General features: G+C 39.9%; 1 protein-coding gene across 3 annotated transcripts in view; it reads left to right on the top strand.

The window, feature by feature from the left end:
* The window catches only part of tln2b (talin 2b), an 89,048-nt gene that overhangs the window by 19,599 nt on the left and 41,495 nt on the right, over nucleotides 1–27,954 (top strand). For all 3 annotated transcript variants that reach the window (XM_084933437.1, XM_084933438.1, XM_084933436.1), the window contains exons 2-9: nucleotides 16,937–17,113; nucleotides 17,201–17,298; nucleotides 17,487–17,616; nucleotides 18,292–18,447; nucleotides 18,884–19,026; nucleotides 25,783–25,910; nucleotides 26,207–26,270; nucleotides 26,430–26,534. In XM_084933437.1, coding sequence (XP_084789563.1) covers nucleotides 16,978–17,113; nucleotides 17,201–17,298; nucleotides 17,487–17,616; nucleotides 18,292–18,447; nucleotides 18,884–19,026; nucleotides 25,783–25,910; nucleotides 26,207–26,270; nucleotides 26,430–26,534 — 960 coding nt within the window. In that variant the 5' untranslated portion in view covers nucleotides 16,937–16,977. The remainder of the gene's footprint in view (nucleotides 1–16,936; nucleotides 17,114–17,200; nucleotides 17,299–17,486; nucleotides 17,617–18,291; nucleotides 18,448–18,883; nucleotides 19,027–25,782; nucleotides 25,911–26,206; nucleotides 26,271–26,429; nucleotides 26,535–27,954) is intronic.

Below are 27,954 nucleotides of genomic sequence, written 5' to 3'. Positions count from 1 at the left end.
ATAAAAGTTGAACCAACATAGATCCCAACTTGAGCATTGCCTTGAACATCCTTGTTAGACTCTCTAGAAAATTCTCATCTCTTATTTATTTTTAAACACTTTCAATAGAAAGAATTTAAAAAATAAAACACGTGTCCACTTCAGGCATGAACCTGTGACCTTTTGGGCCCATTTGGTTTCCTATGGAGCTAACTGATGCGACACTTAAGTAATTATATTACTCTGGACAAATTCAATAAATGTGACAGACGTTAGATGCACATAAATATAAATCAGTGTTGCTTAGGGCTGCCACAAACTATTATTTTGATAGTCGACTAGTCACCGATTATTTTTGCGATTAGTCGACTAATCAGATCATGCATCCATTGGACGTAAAACGTACAGCTTATTGCACCAGCAGCATCTGCTCTTATATAACTATCATTAGCTTACAGCTTTAAGTGTTTAAGGTATGTGCTAACTAAAAATAAAGACAAGATGATAGTTTATTAAATTTTAATGAAATTTGCAGATTGTTTCGGTGAAGTTTAATAAACTCCTTGCTATCTAAAATATAACGGGACACCGGAGTATATTCTCGAGCATCTCACACTTCTGATAATCAGTTGTCTGCTTGATGTTTATTCAGCTGTGTAAAAACTATAACTTTAATCTCATCCAAACCCACCGGCGGCGGTGGGTTTGAAAACGATTTGCCGGGAGTCCGGTGTTCTCACGGGCTCTAGTGAGCCTTGCCCCCGGCTAGCTATCGAGCTAGTGGGTAACAGACGTCTCCGAAAACGTCGGAGCGCTTTTGAAAATATGTGGTGTCTTGATAAACTGAGCAGATATTTGAGGTTTACACAGCTACATTCTCGCCTGAAAATATGTTAAACATTTATTTTGTGACCCAGAAAGAATAATAAGAGTAATTTTAAAACTAACTAGCTGCCGCCATTGTTGGAAACTGAGCTGGGCTGCGCTATGAATTCTGGGACAGAGCTACTTCTTCTTCTTCTTCTTCGGGGTTTAACGGCAGTTGGCGTCCTTGTACATGCAGTGCTGCCATCTTCTGTTTCAGGCCGTTATTACACTCTTAAATCCTACTACTTATTCCTGCGTCTTTTGTGATCTTACAAAGCTTCAAACGACGTGTCGACTATTAAATTAGTCGTGGACGATTTTGATAGTCGAAGTAATTGTGACTAGTCGACTAATCGTGGCAGCCCTAGTGTTGCTTTAAACAAACCTGTCTAAAACTAGTGTTTGTAAATGGGAAAAACACGATATGTGGCCATCCGTTCAAAACCATGCACTAACCAGCTTGGAAAAAACCCCACACAGTTGCATTTAAGTGCCGCATTGCAATAATTTGCACTGTGGTTAGCTTCACAGCAAGTTCAATTCCACCATCAGGCCAGGGCCTTTCTGTGTGCAGCTTGCATGTTCTCCCCGTGTTCGTGTGGTACTCCAGCTACCTCCCACAATCCAAAGACATGCAGTTTGCTGGGGATAGATTAATTGGATTGGCTAGGTTAATTTTCAATGCACTAGCAGTGCGACCTGGGAAAGGTGTCATGGTTTGATGTCAGTTGATGATGTCATTTTCTTAGGAACTATGATTGTTCTGCTGTATAAGAATTTGCCAAAAATCACATCTTCCATGAAAACATAGCTTCCCTGAAACTAAATATGTTGTGTAACAGCCTATCAGACTTTTTCTTATTAGTGAGAAATACTAATGACTAGTTGTTCCTAAAATAAGTATCTGCCTTCATGTCCGTTCCTCTAGTTAATGTATAGAGGTTTTCTCCCTTTTGTGTGTTGTTTCTTGTGAGTTTGGTCAGTTTTAGTTAGCTGAGTTTAGGTTTGATGAAGCCATCAGTTTAACTCTTTTATAGATTTTTTTTGTTCTTTTATACATGTATTTGCATTTTTATAAATAGTGGTTCATATGTTTTGAGTAAAATTAAACCCATTTAAAAAAAAATCTTATTTCTTTTGCCTCACCAGTTCAAAATATATGAAATTTATATTGTTTATTAAATATATGACATAAATTACATTATATATAACATTATAATTATTTGAATAGTATGAAAGTAAAACGTATTTCTGTGGACCACCCACACTGTTGCTCAAACATGCTGTCAACTCTGGAAAAGTGAAATGCTGAGAATGAACAGCTGTGCCTTAATCTCCTAAACTTTGTTCCTTCTTAATGTGTTCTTATGTTCTTCTGTTTTTGATGAAGTACTATAATTACATTTTGAATTACATTTTCTTACTGCATGAGTCACTACATTGCAAATGCAATCACAAACCTGATGGTATGAAGTAACTACTAAAATTTTTAAACTTTCTGCACAGGCACGGTTAGTGTGTATAGTGAAAGCATGATCATAAACCTAGGAAATGAAATCATTATTCATAACTTTATATGACTAAGATGAACAAATAATAGTAAACTCAGCATTTATTTATTTATTTATTTATTTATTGCAGGCACTGAGTTGGGAATGATTTGTAATAGTCAGGTACATATATTTATACCTTTTTGGGGAAAAGGATCATTTATTTGCATTTTGACAGCTTCTCGATGATTTACCTCTTGCTTCACCTTCAGAAGAAAATTGCAGTTTCCCATTCTGATCCGCCTGTCTCTAACACTTTCTGGCTAATGGGCCATCTAGCTACAGAGGGTTGCAGCATGATGATGTGCTTTGCATTCAGCTAGGAGTGAGAGTCAGGGAGTGCAGTGTTGTTTGTCTACATCCACATTAGATGTTGTGCATCCAACAGTCTCTAAGCTCATTACAGTAATCAGGTTAAAGAGAGGAGAACTGGGGAGTGCTTGGCTTATGGCATGTTTCCTCTGGACTTCCCCAGTGAGAAGGAGAACCTCTCACACAGGCTCCGACTGAGCTTGTGGGACCCAGCCCTGCAGACGCCTGCTTCTAATGATCGGCTACTGCTGCTTCTGTTTGTATGAAACCCACACTGGGGTATCCAAATGCACCCATGCTGTCATAATGACCAGCTTGTAATTGTAAAGCCCTTCTCATACACGCCCATTCTTTTCTGAGTTTCTGACCCATTTATAGTGGTTCGCGGAAATACGTTTAGTAAATAGAAAATCCTGCTTTGTGAAATGAACTGTGTTTTTTGTACATCTGGAGCAATCTGCAAGAATGCAACAGATAAAAAAACACATGAGTATTTAATGTTTTCACGAATCTGCAAAAATAGTAGGGAACCTGTGGAATATAGTTGACTGTATAAAGCAGAGAAAAATTGTTGCCTTTGGTTTTTGTTAGTTATAGTTTTATGAGTCACAAAAGCTGTAATTCAGAGAAATAATAGTGTTTGCCCTGCATTTGCCTCTCCTGTTTATGCCTTGGTTTCTCCTGAAATTCTTGAACTCTTACTGCTGTTTGTGTTTCGCCTTCCTTGCGAGAAGCTGCAGAAAAGTTCACTAAAAGTGTTTGAGACGCACTTCAGCTGGTCTGTGGCAGTGATGGGTTGTCTCGTAAAACACTGAGTGTTTGCGAAGCCATTCAAGTAAGTTCAGTTACCATCCTAAGAACTACTTCTCTTTTTATTATCAATTGATTTCTTAAGCACACTGCACCCATTTTTTTTTCCTTCTTTGGAGCTGACAAAAGCCACCTGACCTGAGAAATTCCCAAAACCAAGGTTTCCATGGCAACCAGCAGATGTAGAGCATGAAATATGGAGTCTGTGAGCCCTTAACTAAGCATGGCAGCATCCCTTAAATGCTCCACTCCGTAGCATGTGGCTTCCCTATCTTAGCGAAGGTCCATGTCTGTGATGCTCCTCTGCCCCGCTGAGCACACACAAAAAAGGCTTTTAAACAGTCAGCATGGTTCTCATCAGTTGACCGTGTTGCACAATATGCCAAAGATTTCCACGCTGTGTGTGGGAGGGTGGTTAGTTGACCAGATGTTTCTGATGTGGATTTAAGCCAGAGATGTTTGTTTCAGCTAATCAAAAAGATTTTTTGTTTAGGGTTGGAACTCCAGAGAGTAGGTGTTGTCTGCGCTTCTAGTCTTATAACAATAGGAGGGTAATACACTGAACTCTTTCCCCTTCCCCTTCTTCTTCTTGTTTTTTTTTTTTATAATCAAAAATGCCTTTTTCTAAAGAAAATATTGTTGCGACTTTTAAGGGCTATGAAGTTTCTATAAATACTTTTGTCGAATTCAAAAGTCTGAAATTTGCCCTTTTCTGTTTGCTGTTTCTGTGTGCTTCAAAAACATTCTTCAAAAAGTCTCCCAATTTGTCAGCAGGTCTCCTGCACTCAGCCTCTTCTCATAGAACTTTCTGAAGTGTACAGTGTTTGTGTGAGGGCACATTGTTGTGTACACCTTCCCCAGCCAATTTAAACATTTGATTCTCCAGTGCTTTTAGTCCTTGCTGAGAGAAAAACAAAGCTGTGAGGAGTCACACAACGATACAGTGCCTGGAATGTACTCCCAAGCTAACTAAATAATGGGTTTTCTTGTTTGCCTTGGTCTTCCACAGTTTGCTCTAAATTTTTAGTTTCATTTGAGATATTGACCAATCATTCATCATTTTTGGAGAGTTTGCACTAATGAAAGCTGTTTCATTATTGATTGGAGGGGAAAGGTTCTCACTTAAGGGCCTTCTCTGTACGTTGTGCGTCTGGCAGTCTTTGTGCATGTACATCTTCTTCACTATACTGTAGGGATCAATGCACCACTAGGCGATTTCACAGACAGTCTCTCATTCTCACAGCTCAGCTCTCCACACATAATACTATATTATGTTTCTCCGCAGAACCTTCAACAAAGCAGCGAAACTGAAATGACACTTTCACTGAAAGGTGTTTTCATTTTTCAGACATGCTCTTTCAAAGTGAATCAAAGTCAACTCCTTCAATCTCTTTTTCTGCTTAACATCTCAACGTACTTGTGACAGGATAGCCGCGAGGCCCTGTGGATCAGCCAGGATTGTATAGTCGCGTACACAGAAGAAGCAGCCCTTAAATTGTCGACGCTCACGCTTAGACGCTCGTCTAGTTGACATTTAAAAGCCAGCTTTACCTAAATTCCTTAAATAACTGCAGACTATCCTACACCCAGATGACCGCAGAAGAAGATGCAGCCTTGGACCAGAGGGCAGGGGGGTGATGGTGGCTGCTCCTTCTGCTGCTGTCCAGCCTTATATGTCCAGGAAAAGGTGGGCACGGCAGCAGCCATGGCAACTTGGGCAGAGTTGGTGATCTGGAAACAATGGGCCAACAACATAGCCTCTCCCTGAACCTCCTCTCGCATAACTACATAGTTTCACTCACTGTCAACAGTAGATATTACACTTACACAGACCGTTTTGATTATTATTATTACTAGCAAAACTCCTCCTACAGTTGGTTATTACCAGACCTGTGGTCCCTTTTTTCTTCGCTCATGTCGCAGTGTGTTCTGATATCAGCTACTACACACAATACATGTAAATTGTAAGGATTTGAACAGAGATGTTGATAATCGTGTTGCCCCAGGCAGTTAAAACACTAAGTTTCATTCGATAAAAATGTGTCTAGGAGTTCGGAAACACAGGCATACACTACAATCATATTAGTAACTATTAGTGAGTTCAGTAATTATTATTACTATTATGTTAATAAGGGTTAAGGGTTAATACTTTACAACTGGACTAATTATTCTACTGATGATGCCCTTAGCTAGAGCGTGTTTCCTTTGCTTTCCTTTGTTTTGTTTTGCTTGAAGAGCCAGAACAACGAATCTCTACCATTGTGTCAAGATCCCTTCCTTACAGCATGCCAGAGGATATAAAATGCTGATAGAGTCCCTCACTGTATCACACTTTGGAGCGCAGCCAGCATATGTTCCATTCCACTGCTCTTGATACTGTAATCAGCATGCAAGTGGTAGTAGGCAACTGCCGGCTACTGAAGTATGAGAAAGTGACTCAGTGGTTGGGAGGCAGCGCAGACAGAAGATTGGAGTCACCTGATTTGGAGGATATGAGACTCCAGGCAGAACATACTGAGCGATCATGGGAGCAAGAGTCGTGAGAGTGCAGTCTAATACTTAATCCTCTAATACTGCTGTCTTTGATTGTCCACTGGAGGGTGATTCATTTTGAATATTTAAATATGTGAAGTCTGTAGGGTTTGCATACAGAGTCCGGGTGTGCCACCGTGTGTTATATGTCTCAAGCTCTGTGCAGCCATCATCGAACATAAAAGACACGATCCCATCTCATTTGTTTTTCTGTCATTAAAAAATTGTGCTGTTCATTTTTTAACAAGTGTTGTCATTATCAGTTGTCTGATCAGCAGACAGCTCTTGCAAGCTGGAAAGACGTCATATGTTTGATGCTGGTGTGTGGTGTTGGAAGGGAGCAGAGAAACTGGTGTTGAGAAACGTAGAGTGGGGTTGGCATCTTAATTGTGACCTTTATAATTGTGATGCAATGATTTCATGAGCCGCGTCGGCCTTGTACTTACATATTCTTCCACTAATTACTGTCACATCTGTGGAGTTTTTCCTTGCTACCCCTTAATCTTCCCAGTTCTAAAATTGTGTTATAGTTTATCACTGGTATATACTGTATTCCTACTATCAAAGCAGAATGTTTGAAAAATATGGATGAAAGAATCTATAAGAACACACCCTCTGACTCGGTTTAACTTTGCTGTGTACTGAAATTTATTTTGTGTTTAGAAAGGTTGCATACTATACAGGGTGTTATTAGAGAGCAGTAGTTGAAATGGTTAATTCAAATTGACTCTGCCCTTTTCTTCTGTGTGACCCTCAATTTGCACAGGGCTCAGCGGCATGTACTGTCTCATTGACTAAGTTGGCATCAACTTAGCATTCATCAGCGTTTTGCTAAAGGTCACAAATTACAGTCGAGAGTTAAGATCTGTCTAGGATCGCCCATTCTGCTGATGTCATTCAAGCTTATCAAAAGGGCATTAAGATCTGGATAAAATCCAGTTGTGCCTGTTAGAGGCACAAAAACACTGTTTATTTGACTTTGTATTACTCATTAAGGTGACATCCCATTTTTAATCCATAGGGTTTAATATGTGAGAACATCCCAAAGGTGTTCTGTTGGGTTGAGGTCAGGACACTATGCAGGCCAGTCAAGTTCTTCCACACCAAACTCACTTATCCATGTCTTTATGGATTTTTATTTGTGCACTGGTGTGTAATCATGTTGGAACAGGAGGTGCCAACCCCAAACTGTTACCAGAAATTTGGGAACATGAAATTTTCAAAAATATCTTGGTATACTAAAGCATTAAGAGTTCCTTTCACTGGTACTAAAGGCCTGAGCCCCACACCATAATCGCCCCTCCAACAAACTTTGCACTTTCCACAGTTCAGTCAGACAAGTTGTCCTCCCAACTGCCAAAACCCAGACTATTCATCAGATTGCGAGACAGAGAAGCTTGATTTGTAACTCTAGAGAACACATCTCCACTGCTCTAGAGTTCAATCGCAGCGTGCTTTACACCAATGCATCCAAAGCTTTGCATTAAGTTTAGTGGTGTACGGCTTGGGTGTAGCTGAATCTAAAAGAAAGTTGGCAACCTCTGCACACTCTGCAATGACCGCGCTCATGGCCGTGTTTCCATTGTTCTCATTTGCTTCCACTTTCTTATAATACCAATAGCAGTTGACTGTAGGATATTTAGTAGTGACTTGTTGCACCGGTGACATCCTATCACAGTATTCACTGAGCTCCCTAGAGCGACCCATTCTATCACACGTGTTTGTAGAAGCAGTCTGCATGCCAAGGTGCTTGATTTTATACACCTATGGCCAAGGAAGTGATTGGAATACCTGAGTTCAATGATGGGTAAGTGAATACGTTTGGGAATGTAGTGCAGATCAGTTATTGTTGGTGCTCATGTTCTGTCTAAAGTGTCGCTGTTGTCCCATGTTGAAGTGACCCTCATTAATTAAACAAACCTCATTTGATACAGCAGAAAATGAGGTTTTCTCCATCCATTATATCTCCTCCTATGAGCTGAGTGAGGTAGTTGATTGCATAACAAAACTGAGTTTTATTACTGTTGCACACAAGACACGTCTCAGATGACAGGGTAAATGGCAGGGTGATGCCATCAAAAACTGAAAGTATGAGTGCAAAAATGCATATGTGAAGTAGGAGATGTCCATCAAGTGACAAACTGTGATCAGCCCAGATTGTTTAGAGGTACCTGTTGAAACGGTTAGAATGAAACTGTCCTTTTTTGACATAAAATGAAAAGCAGTCTGCTTGTGTCATTCTTTTACCTGTGCTGGCCGCTGGGACCACAGAGATGAGATGTTAGAACCGAGAGGCAATACTACTTTTTTTTTTTTGGTTTTCTTTCTGTGAGCAGCAACTAAACACAAGATTATAGCTGAAAGCAGCAATCACAGCGCAAAGCAGTAGGCACCAGCCTGTACAGCAAGAAGAGAGATGTTTTTTGTTTTGTTTTTTTGACAAGATCTAGAAAGTGTTTGAGCCAATACAGCCATTTCAATATTATTTTTTTTACTTTTATTGAAATATGTATCTTCTACACTGATTTCAACTAGCTGTAATAAGCTAAAACTAAATTTCTGTAAGAGTTGATCTGTGTCGGTTCTCTTAAAGATTCCTTTAGATGGTGGGCCTTGTATTTGTTTGTATTTACTTAACCCTGAGTCACAATTCAAGTTTGGTTTTGACTGATCAAAATGTTGCTTGGATATTACTTGATCTCTGTATTGGTGGCTTTGCGCTGATTCTGACTGTTAATAATGGACGAACACTTTGTAAAAATCCAAAATTCCATGATGACTTTTGTGAGATTGGGTATGAAGGTGATATGTGCATGTTTTTCTGAAGGTTTGGGCTTTTGAACTCTGCCACAAAGTTCATTGAGGCTCTGAATATTGACTGATTTGAGGAATCTAAATGTTTCTTTCTTTCTTTCTTTCTTTCTTTCTTTCTTTTTATTAATTGTACAGTAGATATCAGGAGAAGAACATGTTAGTTTTTGGCTGACTACAGCCTGTCTAACCTTTCCATGTGGACATTTGCATGTTTGCATTGTGTGTGTGTGGGTTTCCTGGGGATACTCTGGATTCCTCTTACGTGTTAGGTTAATTGGCGATTCTAAATTTGACATATGTGTGGATGTGAGCGGGGATGGTTATGTCTCCATGTTAGAGCTGAGATGGGCTGCTAACCTGTCCAGGGTAAATCCAGCCTCTTGCCATATGTTACTCATTGGCCACCAAGCCTATGCTACTTGAGCTGAAAAATCTATGTAGTGATACTAACAGTAAAACCAAGTTTGATTATTAAGATCAGCATGAGCTTTCTGATTAAATGCTTTTTACAATGCTGAAGTGCTTTTTTTTTTTTTTAGGGCAAATTAGAATAATTCAACTATATTTGTGGATTATTAAAACACAAACAAAAAAACATCCATTGTATTTTTCTGGTATTAAATTATATTCTGGATTTAATTGTGTGGAATTAATGCTTTCCATACTGAACATAGAAAAATGTGTTCAATCTGGAAACCCTCAAACCCACCATATGGTCGGCAGTGAGCAGTGCATAATAGGCACACCTGCGTGGATTGAGTGGTTGAATGTACTTGACAAACACCTGTTCTGTATTTTATAGTCGTAATAATCATAAATACAGCGATCACGTACCCAAATATGTATCTGTGACATTGGATAAATCTGTAAAGAATTTACTTGTTACTCACTCCTCGGCATGAGCTAAGTGCTGCTCATTAACAGGGTTGTGGATAGCAGATTTTAATTATTACCATTTTTAAATAATTAAATATTTTTCTAAATTTTGATACTTAAAGGAAATTTTCTACATCACTTTTGCTCTATATTTATGTTAGTTTGAAATTTCACAACGCTGAACTACTGACTCCAAACATAGTCCCCATTTCATGTTATTGCATCACTTTGTCTGCCATAGTTGTTATCAGACAAAAAGCAGATGTAGGCCAGTGGAGTAGAGGCCACTTAGTGTAAATTCTCATTAAGAGATTTATGGCTAAAACTGTGCTTGATAATGATAATGAAATCATTGTGGGGTAAGATTTTCTGTTGGGGACTGATCTGTATCCATCAGTGTATGTCATAAAATAAAAATGTTTGGGCAACATCTGACCGAGCCACAGTTAACCGCTCCCACTGCGAAGCCAGGCCAACTCACAGTCAGTTGCCCAACTTAGTGAATGGCTCAAGGACTGACTGACTGACTGACTGATTGACTAAAGGACCAACTCACTGGTTGACTGAGTCCAGCTGGGAGGGTGGAGTTCTCCTCCTGCAGAAGCTGTTTCTGCCTCCATTGATTAGGAAGCCAATTCTTCAAATCTCTAAATGAGGGATGGTACATTCAGAATATTTTCTGTGTTGTACTGAGTCCAAACTGCTGGACCTCCTAACGTAATGACATGTCAGTGTAACTTAGAAGAATTGGCATAAGGATGCACTTGCCCAAGTTCTCAATTTACCAGCTAATGTATTGAGTGCTTGTCTAACCTTGAAATAGAATAAAGAACTGTAAAGATTTTTTATTTTTTTTATTCCCTGTCAGCTACAAGTGTAAGTGAATGCCATTTGCTTTTAAAAATAAAGGAGAAAGTGTTAGATGTATTGCTCTGTTTCTGCTGTGGATCCTTTTGAAGCAGAGCTGCTGGAGGACGCTCTACTTCACTGGATATTTTTAGTGTAAGAGGAGCTGTTCTCTCCCTTCTTACAACAAGGACAAGAATCATAATTTCTGTCAGTATCTGTTCCCACAAATTGCATTACAGCAGTGTGCATCACCCAAGAGCAAATCCTATAGTCCACACAATGGGTTACAGCTGCAAGGTTCTTTTATAAATGTAGCTGGAAAAAAACAAGTTGATGTAACTGTGAATGTCTCTCATTTTAGACTCTGGGTCTAATGCTTTTTTAATCGTAATCAACAAGCACTGCTTGACTACCAGCCCATTAGTTAAAATAGTACTGTGCAAACCTCTTATAACAGCTTGTTCATAGTAATCCTGCTGAACTTAAAATAGCAAGGGTCAGTGCAGCTTTATCATGCTGTCCATTGATTGCTATGTCCTGCATGAGCAATGATTAATTCATTTATGAAACATGTGGAGGAAATGATAAGGGTTAGATGAAAGCCTTTGACTTATTAATTATTTGAATTGCATTCAGATTGGTGCAGTGACTTTCTTTCTGCATGGAAATGGGCGAAAGGACACCTTGATACAAAATTTGATATAGTCTCTGCAAGACATGTAAACCTAGTGTACTACTGTATTGTTGCGCTATATATTCCTTCAAAGAATAGAGCAAATATGCCCCACCCATCATTCTTTTGGAATTCCTTGAGTATTTAATTTTTTTTGCATCAGTGTACCATATTAGCTTCAGCTGAACAAAGGGTATCTCTGTGGCTCCATGTGATTTTCAGATTAATAACCTGGGGCTATTAAAGCAACAATATGCGTCATATCTTACTCTGGAAAGAGTCTCTGATGTTTTGCAACAGCAAGAAGTGGCCGCTCGAGATCCTGATTGGTGCTACTTTTGTTTCTTTAATGTCTGTTTAATATGGACATCAGAATCTCTGGTTTTCTTGTCTGCTACAGCATAGAAGTCACACAGCCAGCACAGGAAGTTTCACAATTTCAGCTTACTGCAGCGGCCATGCCTCTAGTCGCCTAACGCCAGTGGTTGGGGTAGGGTATTTTGTAATCGGTGCATGAAGGTATATAAGTGCAGTGGAGGTAGGTTAAAAACCATAGCTCATGCTGCTCTCCAGTGGCCACTTGCCAAGAACTCTTTATTGTTTTTAGTGTTGGAGAGTAACTGGTTATATGTAATAGAGTAATTCAATTATAAAATTAATGTAGCTGTAATCAGATACTGTAAGAAGGCATGTAATTATAGTTGCTAATCAAAATCATCGGTAATTTCTTTAGTGAAGTGCTTCTATGCAGAAATTCATTCTGTTGCTTTACATCTTTTTGGGACATACTTCAGTGTTTTTACATGAAACATTGGATGGCTTACAAAGAGCTTCCAGCTTTCTGTTGTTTGAATTTGCAACACCTCATCTGCCTGCTCAACACAAAGTAAGTCTGCTATCCCTAAGCCAAGCTGGCCACGCTAAATTCAGTAGCCATGTCATCTAACAAGAAAATGTCTTCCAATGTTTTCTCTTTGACTTTTGAAAACTTCTCCTATATTAACTTTATTAATGTATAAAGCATATAAAGGTTGGCGAACCTGAAGAGCAAATCCTGCAGTGTATGCAGGAATTTCCTACTTTGTTGTAAAGTTTGTTGGAAAACAAATCAAAAAGTAATTATGATATAAGATTGTATATAATAAACGGGGTGGCTCAAGTGGTATAGCGTGTTGTCTACCAACTGGACAGTCAGTGAATGGATCCCTGACTTCTCCAGTCTGCATGCAGAAGCATGCAAAGCACCCTTTGCAAGATAGCAGACCTGAGTTACTCCCAATGGATCAAACCGAGTGCGAACAATGGAATGTGTGTTTGAATGGGTGAATGAGACAGCTGTAGAAAGAGCTTTGAGTGCTCAACTGAGTAGAAAGACACTATACAAGGGCTAGTCCATTTAAATTAAATAACCTTTCATAAGGACCTTTTACAACTTTTGTCATTATGTTAACTGATTTGTCCTCTGATTGCTTGTTTTTCACCAGTGTACCGGCTAGCTTTAGCTGACTTTAGAGTGCTAACTTTAGTGAATACCATAGTGTATATACATATTTGGAGTAGCCTGATAGCTACATTTTCAAGAGAAGGTGAAAAATGAAATGCTATCTTTTGAAATTTCTATCAGTTTTTTAAAACAAATGTACATATTGCCCATTTTAAAAAGTCTGCACTGTGTTTGTTGTAAATGAAGTCATAATAAAGATGTACAGTATTTATGGTGGCTGATTATTGCCTGTTTCCTTTGTAACACATCTGAGCTTGGTTGCTCTCAGTTTGTGGAGCTAAATATAAATTTAGTTTGTGAATTGCTGAGATATAGAATTTAACTCCATAGCTGATTAAAAAGGCCCTCTCTTGCCATTACATGCCCTGCTGTTGAACTTTCCGCGTTCCAGATGGTATCCAGAGGCATACAGTGGACATGAAGGGAACTGACCTTGCTTTCAGTCAGGCAGGGATAAAAGGCTGATGTTTTGCTGAGAGTGTCAATGCAGGATGTAAAGAGGTGGCAGAGGAGGTGGGGTGTGGAGTGGTTTAGCCAGTTAACATTTTCTCATTGCACATATGCTTTAATGCTGCTGTTTGAACAGTCCTGAGAACTGCTGAAGTCGGGAATTACTCTCAGCTCTCCATTCATACAACACCTACCTTTCAAAATAATAATACACCATGGGCTGAAGATAATAATGCATACTATGTAGCTACACTACCCGCTGTTTTACTGATGGCTTAGCTCCAGAGTTACATTCACTTGCATCCCAGCTTGTTAAAATCTAATTGTTGGTCTTTACAATAGCTGTGCTTAGTTTAGAGTTGCCCTGTAATCTACCTTTTATCCCAGAGTGGCTGTTTTTTATGCTCACAGTAATAGCTGCTGATTGTGTAAGTAGAATAAGAGTTGTTTGCATCTGCATGCCTATTTCTGTGACTTTTCTACAAATGCAGCAGAAAAAAATTCAAAGAAATAATTTCGGTCTTTCCAGTGTTGTAAGTTGCAGTGGAGTGACCTTGAAACTCCTGTTGCACTGTGTGGAAATATTTTATACTCAAAGAAAAAGCTATTATATATATATTTTATTCATTTACATTTATCATTGTGCCACTGTTTTTTTGGTTTCTTTTTTCAGAAGGTTTTGTCAACCTAAAGCAATCATTTCAGAGAGCAATGTGCCGTAGTGTCACGTTATCCTTCAAGGATTGTCATTCGCACTTCTTTTAAGCCTCATTCTGCATCAGGTTTTTCATTTTGTTTGGAAGCATTTATAAAATCAGGTCTGATTAGGCCCAATATTGTTTTCTGTCTAGCCACCTCCTCAGTTGTTCTGTGACAGACTTGTGCAATAATCCAAGCAGTTGTAGCTCTCAGGTTCTGCTCTGCTGCTGGTGTTACAGTCAGTCATTAGAGCTGTATCCTCTCCAGATGGCTCCTGACTTCCATCATCTCTATTGAATTGTACACGTTCAGACTCCCCAGCAAGCTGCTCTTTGGCCATTTTCATGTCTTAATATTTGCAGGAGCAAACAAACCTAATCTAATGCAGGACTCTGCTGATGGACTAGTGATGGTCAAGGGAGATGGAATTACAGAAATGTTTGTCTACCGTGCTGTTTTAGTGAGCGTGATAAAATACAAGAATATGAGGTTGAACAGAGAGGCACACACAGTCTTGATAAAAAAAGGAAAGTATATCCTCCTTAAATTCTAAGGTTTTATATACCAGGACACATATAAGTATGGTCTGGTCCTTAGTGGGTCTTGGAATTAGATAAATACAACTTCAGATGACCCATGACATATTACACTGTGTCATTATTATACAATCTAAACCAAAATTCAGGAGCAGTCCATGCACATCCTTACTGCTGAGAATAAATAGGAATTTTAAGGGTTAAGTAGCAGCCAGGTGCTGTTAATCAGATCCACATCATTAAGTAATTATCAGCAAGCGTCGCCACGACTGTAAGAGCAGATGTTTTGGCATTTTGCTGGTCTGCAGCATTCAGGAGTGGATTAACACAATGACAAGGAGGAAAGACGTCAGCGATGATCTTATAGAACCAATTGCTGCCCATCAGTCTGGGAAGGGTTATAAGACCATCTCAAAACAATTTGAAGTGAATTATTCTACAATCAGAAAAATTATTAGTGGGAAAAGTCAAATTCCAGACCTCAGCCTGATTGAAATTCTGTGGCGAGATTTTAGAAGAGCTCTGCATAAATGAATGGCTGCAGACCTCCATGAACTGAAACAATGTTGCAAAGAAGAATGAGCCAAAATTCCTCCACAATGATGTGCAATTTAAAAAATAATTAGTTCAAGTTATTGCTGCTAAAGGTGATTCTACAAGTTACTGAATCATGAGGTGCACTTATTTTTTTACACAATGCATTTCCATTTTGCCTTAATGTTAGTTAAACAAACGATGACAGTGTAATATGTCAGGTGTTGTTCGTCTCAGGCTGCACTGACCTAATTTTAAGGCCTCGTAAAAACCAGGATGAGTTTTCACTGACAGAGGGTGTGCTTTCTTTTCACCATGACTGTGAGTTTTGTCTCATCTTTTCTCGAAAGCAGAGCTGAAGAAGTGTTGAATGCTTTCGAGTGTTTGCATGAGGATCTAAGTGAAAAATTTTCTCTCACACTACTGTAAGCTCAGGGATTATCATTATCCTTCTGGATTTCATCATGTGGTTTCGGCACTACTTACTCTCTGATGTCACCGATGCTACTGACAACTTACTAAAGCGACTGTTGCTGCAGACCCAGTCTCCACAAAGTATTTGTCATCATAGGTAACTGTTGCTTTTTGGATGAGACGGCCTCTGTTTTGAGAAACGTCCACAAAAATGCAAACATTTTCTGCTCCCTCCTTATATTTAGCGTGTGGTGGGAGATGCCACGGAGCCTGCTGTATCGTCAGTCTGGGGGTCTCTTGCTGCTTGTCTGGAAGAGTGTATCTGTGGAAGTGCTGGATGACAAAAACTCAGTGGGACTTCTCTACCAGCCTGCATAGAGGAGAGCTCATGCGGCGCCATTACCCCTTCTTCTTTGTGCTCATCTTTTCCACTTTGTTTGGAGAAAAACTCATAGAAGGAAAGGAGCTATTGGAGAGGAACTCACGTCTATGACAGAGGCTCCATCACAGACGGTCTCATTCACGCCATCATTATAGAAAATTTACTTCGCAGACTTTCTCTGCTTCGACTCAAAGGGGGCCTGTGGCTCAGCACAAAAAAACTCATTGTTTCCGAGTGTGGCTGAAGTCTGAATCCTGTCAGTGTGAAGACTTGAACTTTTGCCTTTATATTCAACCATGGAATAAAATACTAAAAATTCTTTTGGTGTCACAGTACATTTTAGAACATATAATCAAAAAAAACATCAGATAGTCAAGTGTTAATTCGGAGCATAAATGTGTCTCTTTTTGATTTTCAGCTAAATATCTGGGATTTAGATCAGCAGTATGAATGTCTCCAGGTTTAAATGAATTTATCAGGCCATTGCCGATAAACTACCCAGGCTATAGGTAGTTTTATTTTTATTTTTTCATTCATCTCTATGTAAAATTGAAGGTCAAGGAAAGCTGGAGGAACTCAGTCTCTTTCCTTTTTTTGCACACGCCTAAGAATACCAGAATTGACTCACCCTAATAGCAGTAAATGATAAGACACCCACTGATTTGTCTCACACTGAAGTCTTCTTCCGGAGAGAGTGCGAACAGGGAGAAGTGAGAATAATGATGCAGGGGTGGGGGGTGTTTTGACTTGTCTCCGTTATTCTTGCCAATTAGAGAGATTTGCACTTTTTTCCCCCACGCTTTTCTCCTGAAAGGTTATGTTTCTTGCCTTAGTTCAGCTAATTCTACATATACTGCAATCAGGCAGAAGCTCTTCTTGGGGTAACACTTTAATATCAGAACAACTCAGAAATGATGAGCTGCTAAGGCAGAGCACAATGCACATTCAATTCCAGGTAAAAATGCCCCCACAGGAGGTAATTGTGAGGATTTGTTCTGCGCCTTTAGGTGTTATATTCGGCCCCTGAGATTTCCTTTTCACAGTTTTGACCTGAGTGTTGTTGGAGAGAGCATTTTAATAATGACCTGTTGACATAGACGCAAACACATTGGAGCATTGATATGACTTCATAATCTCTCCTTCTGTGTCTTCCAGGAGTATAGGTCGGTCGCAAGGCCGTTATACTACCCACCAAGATGGTGGCCTTATCGTTGAAGATTTGCGTGCGCCAGTGCAATGTGGTGAAGACGATGCAGTTTGAACCGTCCACCCCTGTGTATGATGCCTGCAGAATCATCAGAGAGAGAGTCCCTGAAGCCCAGACAGGACAAGGTTGGAGGATGATTGGTGAAGCCGAGTTACATAATGGAACTTTATGGGCTTCTACATTTGTATTCTCTGTTGCTTTTTGTGTTTCAGCCTCGGATTATGGCCTCTTCCTGTCTGACGATGATCCCAGGAAAGGAATCTGGCTCGAGTCTGGAAGAACCCTGGATTACTACATGCTGCGAAACGGAGTAAGATTTAGTCATATAGTCCTGGGTGGAGAACTGTCAGTGTCAGTTATGGGTTCTTAAAGTGATCTATATTTTCTAGTGGAAGCCGAGACATTTATTCCTCCCAGCTTGCTGGAAGCGGCAGTTTACGGCTGAGGATGATTAGTAGGGCTGTGGATGTCATCGCGTTTCCTTTGCTGTTTTCTCAGGATGTCTTGGAGTATAAGAAGAAACAAAGGCCACAGAAGATCAAAATGCTGGATGGTGCCATTAAAACTATCATGGTGGATGACTCAAAAACAGTTGGCGAGCTGCTCGTCACCATATGCAGTAGAATAGGTTTGTATCTGTGCTATGAGTTCGGTGAAGATTAATCATGTCACGCCACCACCCAAAGCTTAAATTATTCATCTTCTGTTTTATTTTTAGTCAAAGGCATACCACTGACTTCATCTTCAGCTACATTAGGAGACTATGTTATCATGTGCTGTTTAGTTTGTATTTGAAAAGCATATTTGTTTGGCACATTAGAGCATTTGTCTATGCTTGATAAAGTCCTAATCGTGTTTTGCTTAGACCAATGTGGACATGATTCATCGGGATAAAACAAGCTTGTTTCTAATCAGCGACTTAAGTATTCTTCCTAATGCCCAGAAAATGCTGTCACTCCTTGTCATAGAGGTGTTCCCTAAGCTGTATATTTCAATTACAATGAGCTGCTCCCATGCCTAATTGGGTGAGGAAGAGAGGGATGTGTGTCTGGCAGATAGCTTTATTGGAAAATGTTTATTTAGAGTAGGGCTTTCTGCTTGGCTTCTTCTCCTCTTCAGCTTCGATTTTAGTTTGCTGGCTCTATACCAGCTTTCCTGAACTTCTGTTTCAAAGCAGAGAGAAATGGATAAAAAGAGAGTTGCAACAGTATTGCAGTGATGCTTTTCTCTGTCGCGATTATTGAACCACTTACTTGAAGCATTTCCACCTCCTTAAAAAAAAAATCCCTGGCTAACTTTTCAGGAATCACCAACTATGAGGAATACTCCCTCATTCAAGAGGTGCCAGAGGATAAGAAGGAGGATGGGATGGGGACACTGAAGAAAGACAGGACCCTGCTGCTGAGAGATGAAAGGAAGATGGAAAAACTCAAAGCAAAACTTCACACAGATGACGACTGTGAGTGCAAGCTTGAAAAAGCCAAAATGCTACTGGAATCTTGATGGCTTTACGGCAGCCATCTGACTCAACACCATCATATGGACGTGTACTTTATCACTCGAATCAAATTTATTGCATTGACATATGAAAGTTAATTAATTTTGTGTTATCTTTTTCCCCCAGAGGACACCAAAAATGTTTTTGCAAATGTATAAATCAACCTTCAACTAGCTTTCGTCTCAGCAGAAAATAATGCAAATTCACGGCCCGTCAGGATTTTCACTTCCCAGTATTAAATTTGGTAGATTTTTTTGTCAAAGCTGACGGGTCTGCAGTTCTCAAAATCTCTGGTTAATTTCACTATTACCATCCTCCTCTAGTAACATATTTGTAAAACTGAATGCCTGTTCATTTTGATGTATTTAGTAATGGAGCATGTGTATTGATTGGGCAGTGAACTGGCTGGACCACAGCAGGACATTCAGAGAACAGGGGGTGGAGGAAAGCGAGACTCTCCTGCTCAGGCGCAAGTTCTTCTATTCAGACCAGAATGTGGATTCACGGGATCCTGTTCAGCTAAACCTGCTCTATGTCCAGGTAAACTTGTTACACACATCTTTATAATAAGATAGCAAAAGAGAGAACAATAAGAGAGAGACCCCAACCCCCCCCAATGTAAGGCCCATAATAACCAAGCATATGAAATATTTCAGACACAGGACCCAATAACTGTGTCGTCTTTGTGCCTGTAACTTCTGACCAGGCCCCGACAGACTGAAATGTGGTTAACTTAGATGTGGTCCCGACAGGTTTGACTTGTTTCTTCGTTCTTACAATACAACAGCACAACAACATGGAAAGTTTGATCACCAGATGATGAAAGTGATATTTTTGTTTGGCTAATGTCTGCGGCAGAAAAAGTTATAAATAGTAGTAGGACAGAGTTATTCAGAACTTTCTGTTTGCTTGGCATTGCTCACAATTCATAGTGAATACGGTCTGATAGAGCTCTATCCATCCATTCACTTTCTTCCACTTATCCAATTCATTTAAGGCAGGCTGGAGCCTATCCCAGCTGTCGTAGGGCAAAAGGCAGGGTGCATGTTGGACAGGTCGCTACTCTGTCACAAAGCTAACACAGATAGATAACCACTCATATTCACACCTACAGCCAATTTAGAATTGCCAGTTAACGAAACCATGAGAACAAGCAGACTCCCAACCCTCCCAGTACAGTGGCTGGCAAAAGTATTCAGCCCCCTTGAACTTTTCCACATTTTGTCACATTACAGCCACAGACATGAATCAATTTTATTGGAATTCAACGTGAAAAACCAATACATAGTGGTGTACACGTGAGAAGTGGAACGAAAATCATACATGATTCCAAACGTTTTTTACAAATAAAAAACTGAAAAGTGGGGTGTGCGTAATTATTCAGCCCCCTGAGTCAATACTTTGTAGAACCACCTTTTGCTGCGATTACAGCTGCCAGTCTTTTTGGGTATGTCTCTACCAGCTTTGCACATCTAGAGACTGAAATTCTTGCCCATTCTTCTTTGCAAAACAGCTCCAGCTAAGTCAGATTAGATGGACAGCGTTTGTGAACAGCAGTTTTCAGATCTTGCCACAGATTCTTGATTGGATTTAGATCTGGACTTTGACTGGGCCATTTAAACACATGGATATGTTTTGTTTTAAACCATCCATTGTTGCCCTGACTTTGTTAAGGGTCGTTGTCCTGCTGGAAGGTGAACCTCCACCCTAGTCTCAAGTCTTTTGCAGACTCAAAGAGGTTTTCTTCCTGTATTTGGCTTCATCCATCTTCCCATCAACTCTGACCAGCTTCCCTGCTGAAGAGAAGCACCCCCAGAGCATGATGCTGCCACCACCATATTTGACAGTGGGGATGGTGTGCTCAGAGTGATGTGCAGTGTTAGTTTTCCGCCACACATAGCGTTTTGCATTTTGGCCAAAAAGTTCCATTTTGGTCTCATCTGACCAGAGCACCTTCTTTCACATGTTTGCTGTGTCCCCCACATGGCTTGTGGCAAACTGCAAACGAGACTTCTTATGGTTTTCTGTTAACAATGGCTTTCTTCTTGCCACTCTTCCATAAAGGCCAACTTTGTGCAGTGCACAACTAATAGTTGTCCTATGGACAGATTCCCCCACCTGAGCTGTAGATCTCTGCAGCTCGTCCAGAGTCACCATGGGCCTCTTGGCTGCATTTCTGATCAGCGCTCTCCTTGTTCGGCCTGTGAGTTTAGGTGGACGGCCTTGTCTTGGTAGGTTTACAGTTGTGCCATACTCCCTCCATTTCTGAATGATCGCTTGAACAGTGCTCCGTGGGACGTTCAAGGCTTGGGAAATCTTTTTGTAGCCTAAGCCTGCTTTAAATTTCTCAATAACTTTATCCCTGACCTGTCTGGTGTGTTCTTTGGACTTCATGGTGTTGTTGCTCCCAATATTCTCTTAGACAACCTCTGAGGTCGTCACAGAGCAGCTGTATTTGTACTGACATTAGATTACACACAAGTGCACTCTATTTAGTCATTAGCACTCATCAGGCAATGTCTATGGGCAACTGACTGCACTCAGACCAAAGGGGGCTGAATAATTACGCACACCCCACTTTTCAGTTATTTATTTGTAAAAAATGTTTGGAATCATGTATGATTTCCGTTCCACTTCTCACGTGTACACCCCTTTGTATCGGTCTTTCACGTGGAATTCCAATAAAATTGATTCATGTTTGTGACTGTAATGTGACAAAATGTGGAAAAGTTCAAGGGGGCTGAATACTTTTGCAAGCCACTGTATATTCAAACCCAAGACCTTCTTGAGAACACAGTGCTAACCACTGCAGCACTGTAGTGCCCCCTATGAAATGTAACATTCATGGGATTAAAAAACTGGAGAGATGTGATTAAGGCAGTATAGCTCAAGTTTGAGATTTTTTACAGTATTTTAAACTGTAATAAAACACCTTTCTTTTTCTATCAGGGACACTACAAACCACTTTATGGAATGGGCCATTTAGGTTTCACACATTAGACAAGCAACAGCATGTTGTACATGCTACATAATTATACACCTAACATTTGCATAGCACTGGAGTGCGGTGGCTAGCACTTTCGCCTAAATGCAAGTACATTACACGTCATCTTGCTGTCGACAGAAGTCATGTGTTAATTCCTTAAGCAACCGTTCATCCGTTACAAGAATGATAAGGTTTTATGTGCAAATTTCGGTTTTCCTGTCAGACCAAAACAAACAAAAAAAGATTAGCGTTGTTTGGTTTATTTTAATTCTAAATGAGATTAGGTGTACATTTGCTAAATATGAAATAAAAAGTAGCCCTTTTTGCACAAAGAAATTATTATTTATTTAACTCCCTTCACTCCTGTTTACTGAGGGACTGCGCTGCAAGCCTCTGGACAAAATGCCGCCAATTTCTGTACAATGGAATTAATAGGACGTGAAGCAGCTCGGGGAATGGCTCTGGTATCAGCCTACATGTACGCTGATGCTAAATGCTTTCACTGATGAGAGCAGCGAGCGTAAATCAAAAGCAGAGTATTTGCACACAGTGTAAAACAAAACAGGGAATTAAAAGAAGCTAAAATGCTCCATTAAGCTGAATGGAACTACAGAGCCTGTCAGGGTTCGTCACTACAAACAAGGCTTTTTTTTTTAAATCCACTATTTCTATGAAATATTGATTATTGCAGCTTTAAATCACATTTTAATTGTAAACAAATAACAAATAAACGTGTTTTTCTATATACAGACATGCACTCCAGAAACACATCCCTAGCCAGTAGGGAGGAAATCCCCCCCACTGACATCTGGAGATGAACAGCAGGGTGTGGAGTGCCCAGACAAACACACATACTGTACAGATGTACCCTCTGAGATTGAGGGAGAGCTCGAGAGTAGTGTTAATGCATTGGATGCTCCCCCTCACAAAAATGCATAATCTCTGAAAGCAGCAGAGATGTATATCGCGGCTGAAATGTATCTATACATATATAGTTATTTATATTTGACTCTCCCGTCTTTTCAGTTCCTCCTTCCTTGGAAGTTCTTGAATATGTTCAGAATTGACATCCTGCCATCCACCCTCTCTGTCTGCTACAGATGCTCTCCTCCCTTCTATCTGTCTGTTCCTGTTGTTGCCTCTATTTTTTGTACCCTCCATTTCCTTATTTTGCAGTTTCTCTGTCTCCACTCCCTTTCCATCGCTTACACATTCTGACAGTCGCATACATCCCCACCCTGTTACCCTGGCACACATTACAACACTGTGTGTATCATGCTCTCCTCTCAACACAGGCTCATATTTCCTTTCACAATAACAACTCCGCCCCCTGCCCTTGCCCTCCCCCATCTATCTTTCCCTCGTTCTCTCTCCCCCTCTCTCTCTCACACACACACACACACAGATGCGCGCACACACTTGGCTCGGCACAAGGCAGGAGCTCTAATTTGTCATTGTGTTAAAAAGACCGAACACAGCCAGAAGAGTGGATCATACCACAGGCTGCTCTTGCTCTTTCTCAGTGTTCCTTTTTGAATTTTTTTAGCCTACAAATGTTCCTCTTCGCCCTCTCTCATTCATAATTCCAGCAATTCTTAGAAACTCTGTACTATTATTGTGTAACTGTTCATGTAGTTCATGACATCATTGCTGGTCACTATTTGACAGGATCCTCCTGCATATTTGCGGTGATCTCATATATGTATTCGTGATTTTAAGCTTACATGATTTCAAACTCAAACGCCCTATTATGCCCACACACACACGCACGCGCACACGCACTCTCACACAAACATTAATGAAAGCTCTGCCAGTAAAAGAGTAATCTTCTTTACCACTTGACCGCTCCCTTTGTATTTATCCTAAAACCAGCATAAATCTCCATAGCAATAGTATCACCCACTGAGTTTTGCTTTTACATTTAACCCTTGATCACTTAATCAGATGTATTACATGTGTCAAAAGTTGGCATATTTCAGTGCAGGGTCAGGTTAAGAATTTGTCTTCAGGACTTGATATTCTACAGGATGTAACACAGTTATAATGCTGATATTTTAGGGGTCAAATTCAACCTTTACCGCACAATACATATAGAAAGAGAAGAGGAAAAAAGAATCCATTATTTCTAACTGGTTTTAATATTTTAGTCAAGCACTGCTATTTGACTATATACCTTTGCCATCATTTATTTTTGTGGCTATGTGTGCTGTCTGCTCTGCTTGGCCAGAGTGGAACAGTTGACCTCAGCGTTGTTGCCTCAGGCTGTATGTGTCACAGCTTCTGATGTCTTGTGCTTCACTAAAACCAGTTCTTGTATCACTTACCATATCTGCTTCGAGAAATTCGGGGTCTGTCTTCACTCTGTTGCCTTTTTACAAATATGGTATAATATTTATCCGACTGGTTCTGTGCCTAATGTGACGATTGATCTGAAATCAGCCAGAATGTCAATTAATTCTTTATCAATGGTCAGCCTGTCAATTTCCAGTAATGCACGTACACAGTGAAACGACTACAAGCTAAACAGCATGCTGTATTTACATTGAATACAGTGACACCAGATATTTACCTCACTATACAAGTTATATTATCCAACAGATAATATTCTGATTGCTGATTATTTGAGAGTCGAGTCATCATTTCTGAGCCAAAACAGCAATTGAGGATGAACCCACTTTGGTTTCTGGCTGAGTGACAGCTGTTACATTTACTCTGCTGAATATTGACTCCCTTATCTCATTGCGTTGAGGAACAGTGAAGAGCATACTTTGCATTTGCAGTCAACCTTCACTTTCATTTAAGTAAGGGTTTAGTATCCACTGATATGAAACCCCATTAAGTTTTTCTAAATCAGATTTTGTTAAAAAAAAAAAATTAAATAAAAACGTAAATGAAATACCATGTGCATGCCACAGCTGTTCTAAATTAACAGCAAAAAATAATTACCAAAATTATTTTTTATGTTTCTTTAACAGTTAATCCACCAGTATGCGCAAGGTCTAATGAAATGTATATTTTTAATGCTAAAATATAATTATGGTTGTTATGAATGAATTTTCAAATTTACCGTTTTACAAAATAGCAGAAAAAACTGTAAAGCATGTTATTATTTTCCAATTAATTACTTCTTTTAGTTGTTTAATGTTACGCTTGATTAATTTCTGACTTCTCAGACAACTCCAGTGTACATACCCACTCAAAATTAGGTATAAAAACATGAATTTGTTATTTACTTAATAAATACCAGTACACACACACACATGGATGGATGGATGAACTATGCTTTACACATTGTAATACCTCTCCATGATCGTCTGGTGCAATTGCCACCTAAATATTTTTTCTAAATACTTGTGAACCAACTGGTAGAAGGAAAACTCGGTGTACAGTGAACAGTGTGTAGCGGAGTGAATGGCATGTGTGAGGGCTAATTTTAGAGTGTCTTCTGTGTCCAGCAAGAGCTTATGTACTCCACAGTGAATTGCACTTGGGAAAAGACTTGATTGTGAGTAAAGGAGATTGTTGTTCTCATTACAGCAGTGAGCTGCTGCTTAGTGTTTCATTGATGTAATGGGACGTAAGAATGAATCAAGTCCATGCTGTGTACTGATATGCTAATGCTAAGAGCATGGATGGAGCCTCTATCACCAGCAAGGCCTCTCAGCTTTGCGGCGATTAAATTTGCAACAGTGAACTCGAAAGAGAGAGAGCAGGGGGCATAGCTGACTGCCCCCTGGAGCACACAGGTACAAGCATTATACAGAAAGGCCTCTGCTTCTGTGTCGCCCTAAAAGGTAAACATATTATAAAGAGCCTGAAAATGTATTGAATCATAAATGACATCTCAGCAGCACGAAAACAGACATAAGGGTTAAAAAAATCCTTCATTAGATTGCTTAACACCATACTGAGGACCATTCTGTGATGCAGACGGGTACTGTGAAAGACTGGTGCATTTTTGTGATATCTTTTCCTTTTTAATAACACATAACTGAGTGTGATGACAAATACTCGAAACTGTTACATTTGAAAGCCGCCAAAATTGCTTTCATTTTCACAAACAAATCTTATTTGGCTCCCCTGTGTGCCTTAGTCTGAGATATGATGTATATTCTCTAGAAATGCACTTAGTCACTTAGAAGACTTCATTCTTGATGCTACAGTGCACGCAAAGCGCACAATGAATTGTTCATTGGAGAGCTCTGTTTGGGTGAATTGTGGAGCATTCCCGTGTCTTCGTGGTCCTTTTCCTGGATGTGTGTTACTGCCTTACACTTATCCACCCATACCTCTTTTCATGTCTCCTCCAGGCTAGAGATGATATATTGAATGGATCCCACCCTGTCTCCTTTGATAAAGCATGTGAGTTTGCGGGGATCCAGGCTCAGATCCAGTTCGGACCCCACGTGGAGCACAAGCACAAGCCTGGATTCCTGGAGTAAGTTTTTATTATGAAGAAGATGCCTTGATACGAAGATTCAGAATACTTGTTTAGCACATGTTGTACTTTTATGCACAGACTTATTTCAGCTGTATGGTAGCTATTCCCTTCCATCAGTAATGGTTGTTACTTCAGGGATTTCCTCCCATGGAAAGCTCAGGGGTGATGTCAGCTGTTACAACTGTTTCCTGATATGTAGGCAGTAAGGCAAAAATGACCTCATAATTAGAGGTATGTTAGAAAAAGGAAATGCCTGTAGCTGAAACCAGTTAAAATGTCATTTGTCTCCGTAGCCTGAAGGAGTTCCTACCTAAAGAGTATATCAAGCAGAGAGGGGCCGAGAAGAAAATATTCCAAGTATGTACATTACACTTCTCAAATCCAGCATGCAAAAAGTGTAGTGTGTTCTCTGTTGAGGTGTAAAATACTTACATAACAGCCAGTACATGACATTTCAAGCATATTTACATATGTACTGATAAGTTTAAGTTGGAAATGTAACTGTTGTTTTTCCAGGAACATAAAAACTGTGGAGAGATGTCTGAGATAGAAGGAAAAGTAAAGTATGTGAAGCTTGCTAGGTCCCTCCAGACATATGGAGTGTCCTTCTTTCTCGTGAAGGTAAGAGTTAGCAGGCTTTTTTCCCCCAAAAAATACATTTTTATACAATTAAAATAAAAATATCCTCACCTTCTTACAAAATAAGGTTAATTGTAATTGGGTCTTTCATAAGTTACAGTTGATGAGGGATTGTTATACCTTTTAGATTTAACCTATTTAAGTAAAGCTTTAAATAATCTGGCTAAACTGGTGAATTTGTTTCTTTCCCCGTTGTTACTAAATGTGCTAGTAAAAAATGCAGTCCAGCGATATGAAACTAAAACCTAAAACAAATGTTAATTTAATGATACAGGCATGCAATGCTTTTGTTCTAAAGAGTGGCAGCTACGACCAGAAAGCTGCCCCAATATGCAGTGTTGTCACACAGGAATGAGAGCTTGCTGAAAACACCAAAAAGCCCCATTATCACAACAAATCCGAGTCAGAATCGGAGTGGAAGCGTGTGCGCTTGGAGTTCAGCGCTGTGAAATACTTGTGACAATAGCAATTCTGCTCTGTTCTGCTTTGGCAAACACAAAAGTGGAATGGAAGTGCAGCATGTGAATGGAATAAAGTTGCAGCAGGTATTATTAAAGCTCTCTGACAGCGGCTCATTTGGCTACGGACTTGCAGGAAAGAGGGAAAAGAGTGAATGTGCAGTTGTCTGCTGGGGTCTTAATGGACGATAAATGGAATGTTTGGCCCCATAGTTAAAGTACACTGCAGGGTTCAAATTATCTTTGTGTGCATGGAAGAGTGCATGTGCATCTATGTGTGCGAGCGCTGTCTGTGCTCGATGAGGAGATGTAGTGATGGAGGTTTCAAGACTCTTAAATAATTCACTCCAGCTGCACTCTGCTCTTGACGCTTGCAAGGGCAAAAGCATAGGCCTGGCTTTGTTGGAGCATTTAATGTAACCTTCCATTTCTCACCTATGAGTGTCTAATCACTGCAGGTTTTAGGGCGAAAAGCTTTGTTTTACTGTAAGTGTGTGTGTGTGTGTGTGTGTGTGTGTGTGTGTGTGTGTGTGTGTGTGTGTGTGTGTGTGTGTGTGTGTCACGTGGGGGAAAAGTAAGAAGCATATTTTCCCTAACCGATAACCAAGGTTAAGCAGTTTGAAATGATATTATGCTTTCCACTTGAGATTAGAATACCACACTTCCTGCTTGAATGCAGCCTTGGTAATTATAACATTGAGGTGGCGTACCCTAAAACAATGGAAGTTTTTAATAAACCTTTGCACATAGATATCATGATCACTGGGATAATGTTATCTGTCCTTGTGTTTAAGAGCAGTGAGCTTGAAAAGCTCTTCTACTTATTGGCCTTTGTGTGGTTCTCGGGGCTTTTCATTTTGACCCTGTGATAAAAACAACAAAAGGACTGGACACATTAAACATGAGCAGTCTGCACTCCCCGTCTCTGCTCACTGCTAATTTTT

This window comes from Perissodus microlepis, chromosome 7, assembly GCF_051167445.1.
Source record: "Perissodus microlepis isolate ML-2025 ecotype Zambia chromosome 7, ASM5116744v1, whole genome shotgun sequence".
Taxonomy (NCBI): domain Eukaryota; kingdom Metazoa; phylum Chordata; class Actinopteri; order Cichliformes; family Cichlidae; genus Perissodus; species Perissodus microlepis.
Note: the sequence above shows the minus strand (reverse complement) of the source record. Positions and strands in the feature narration are given on the sequence as shown.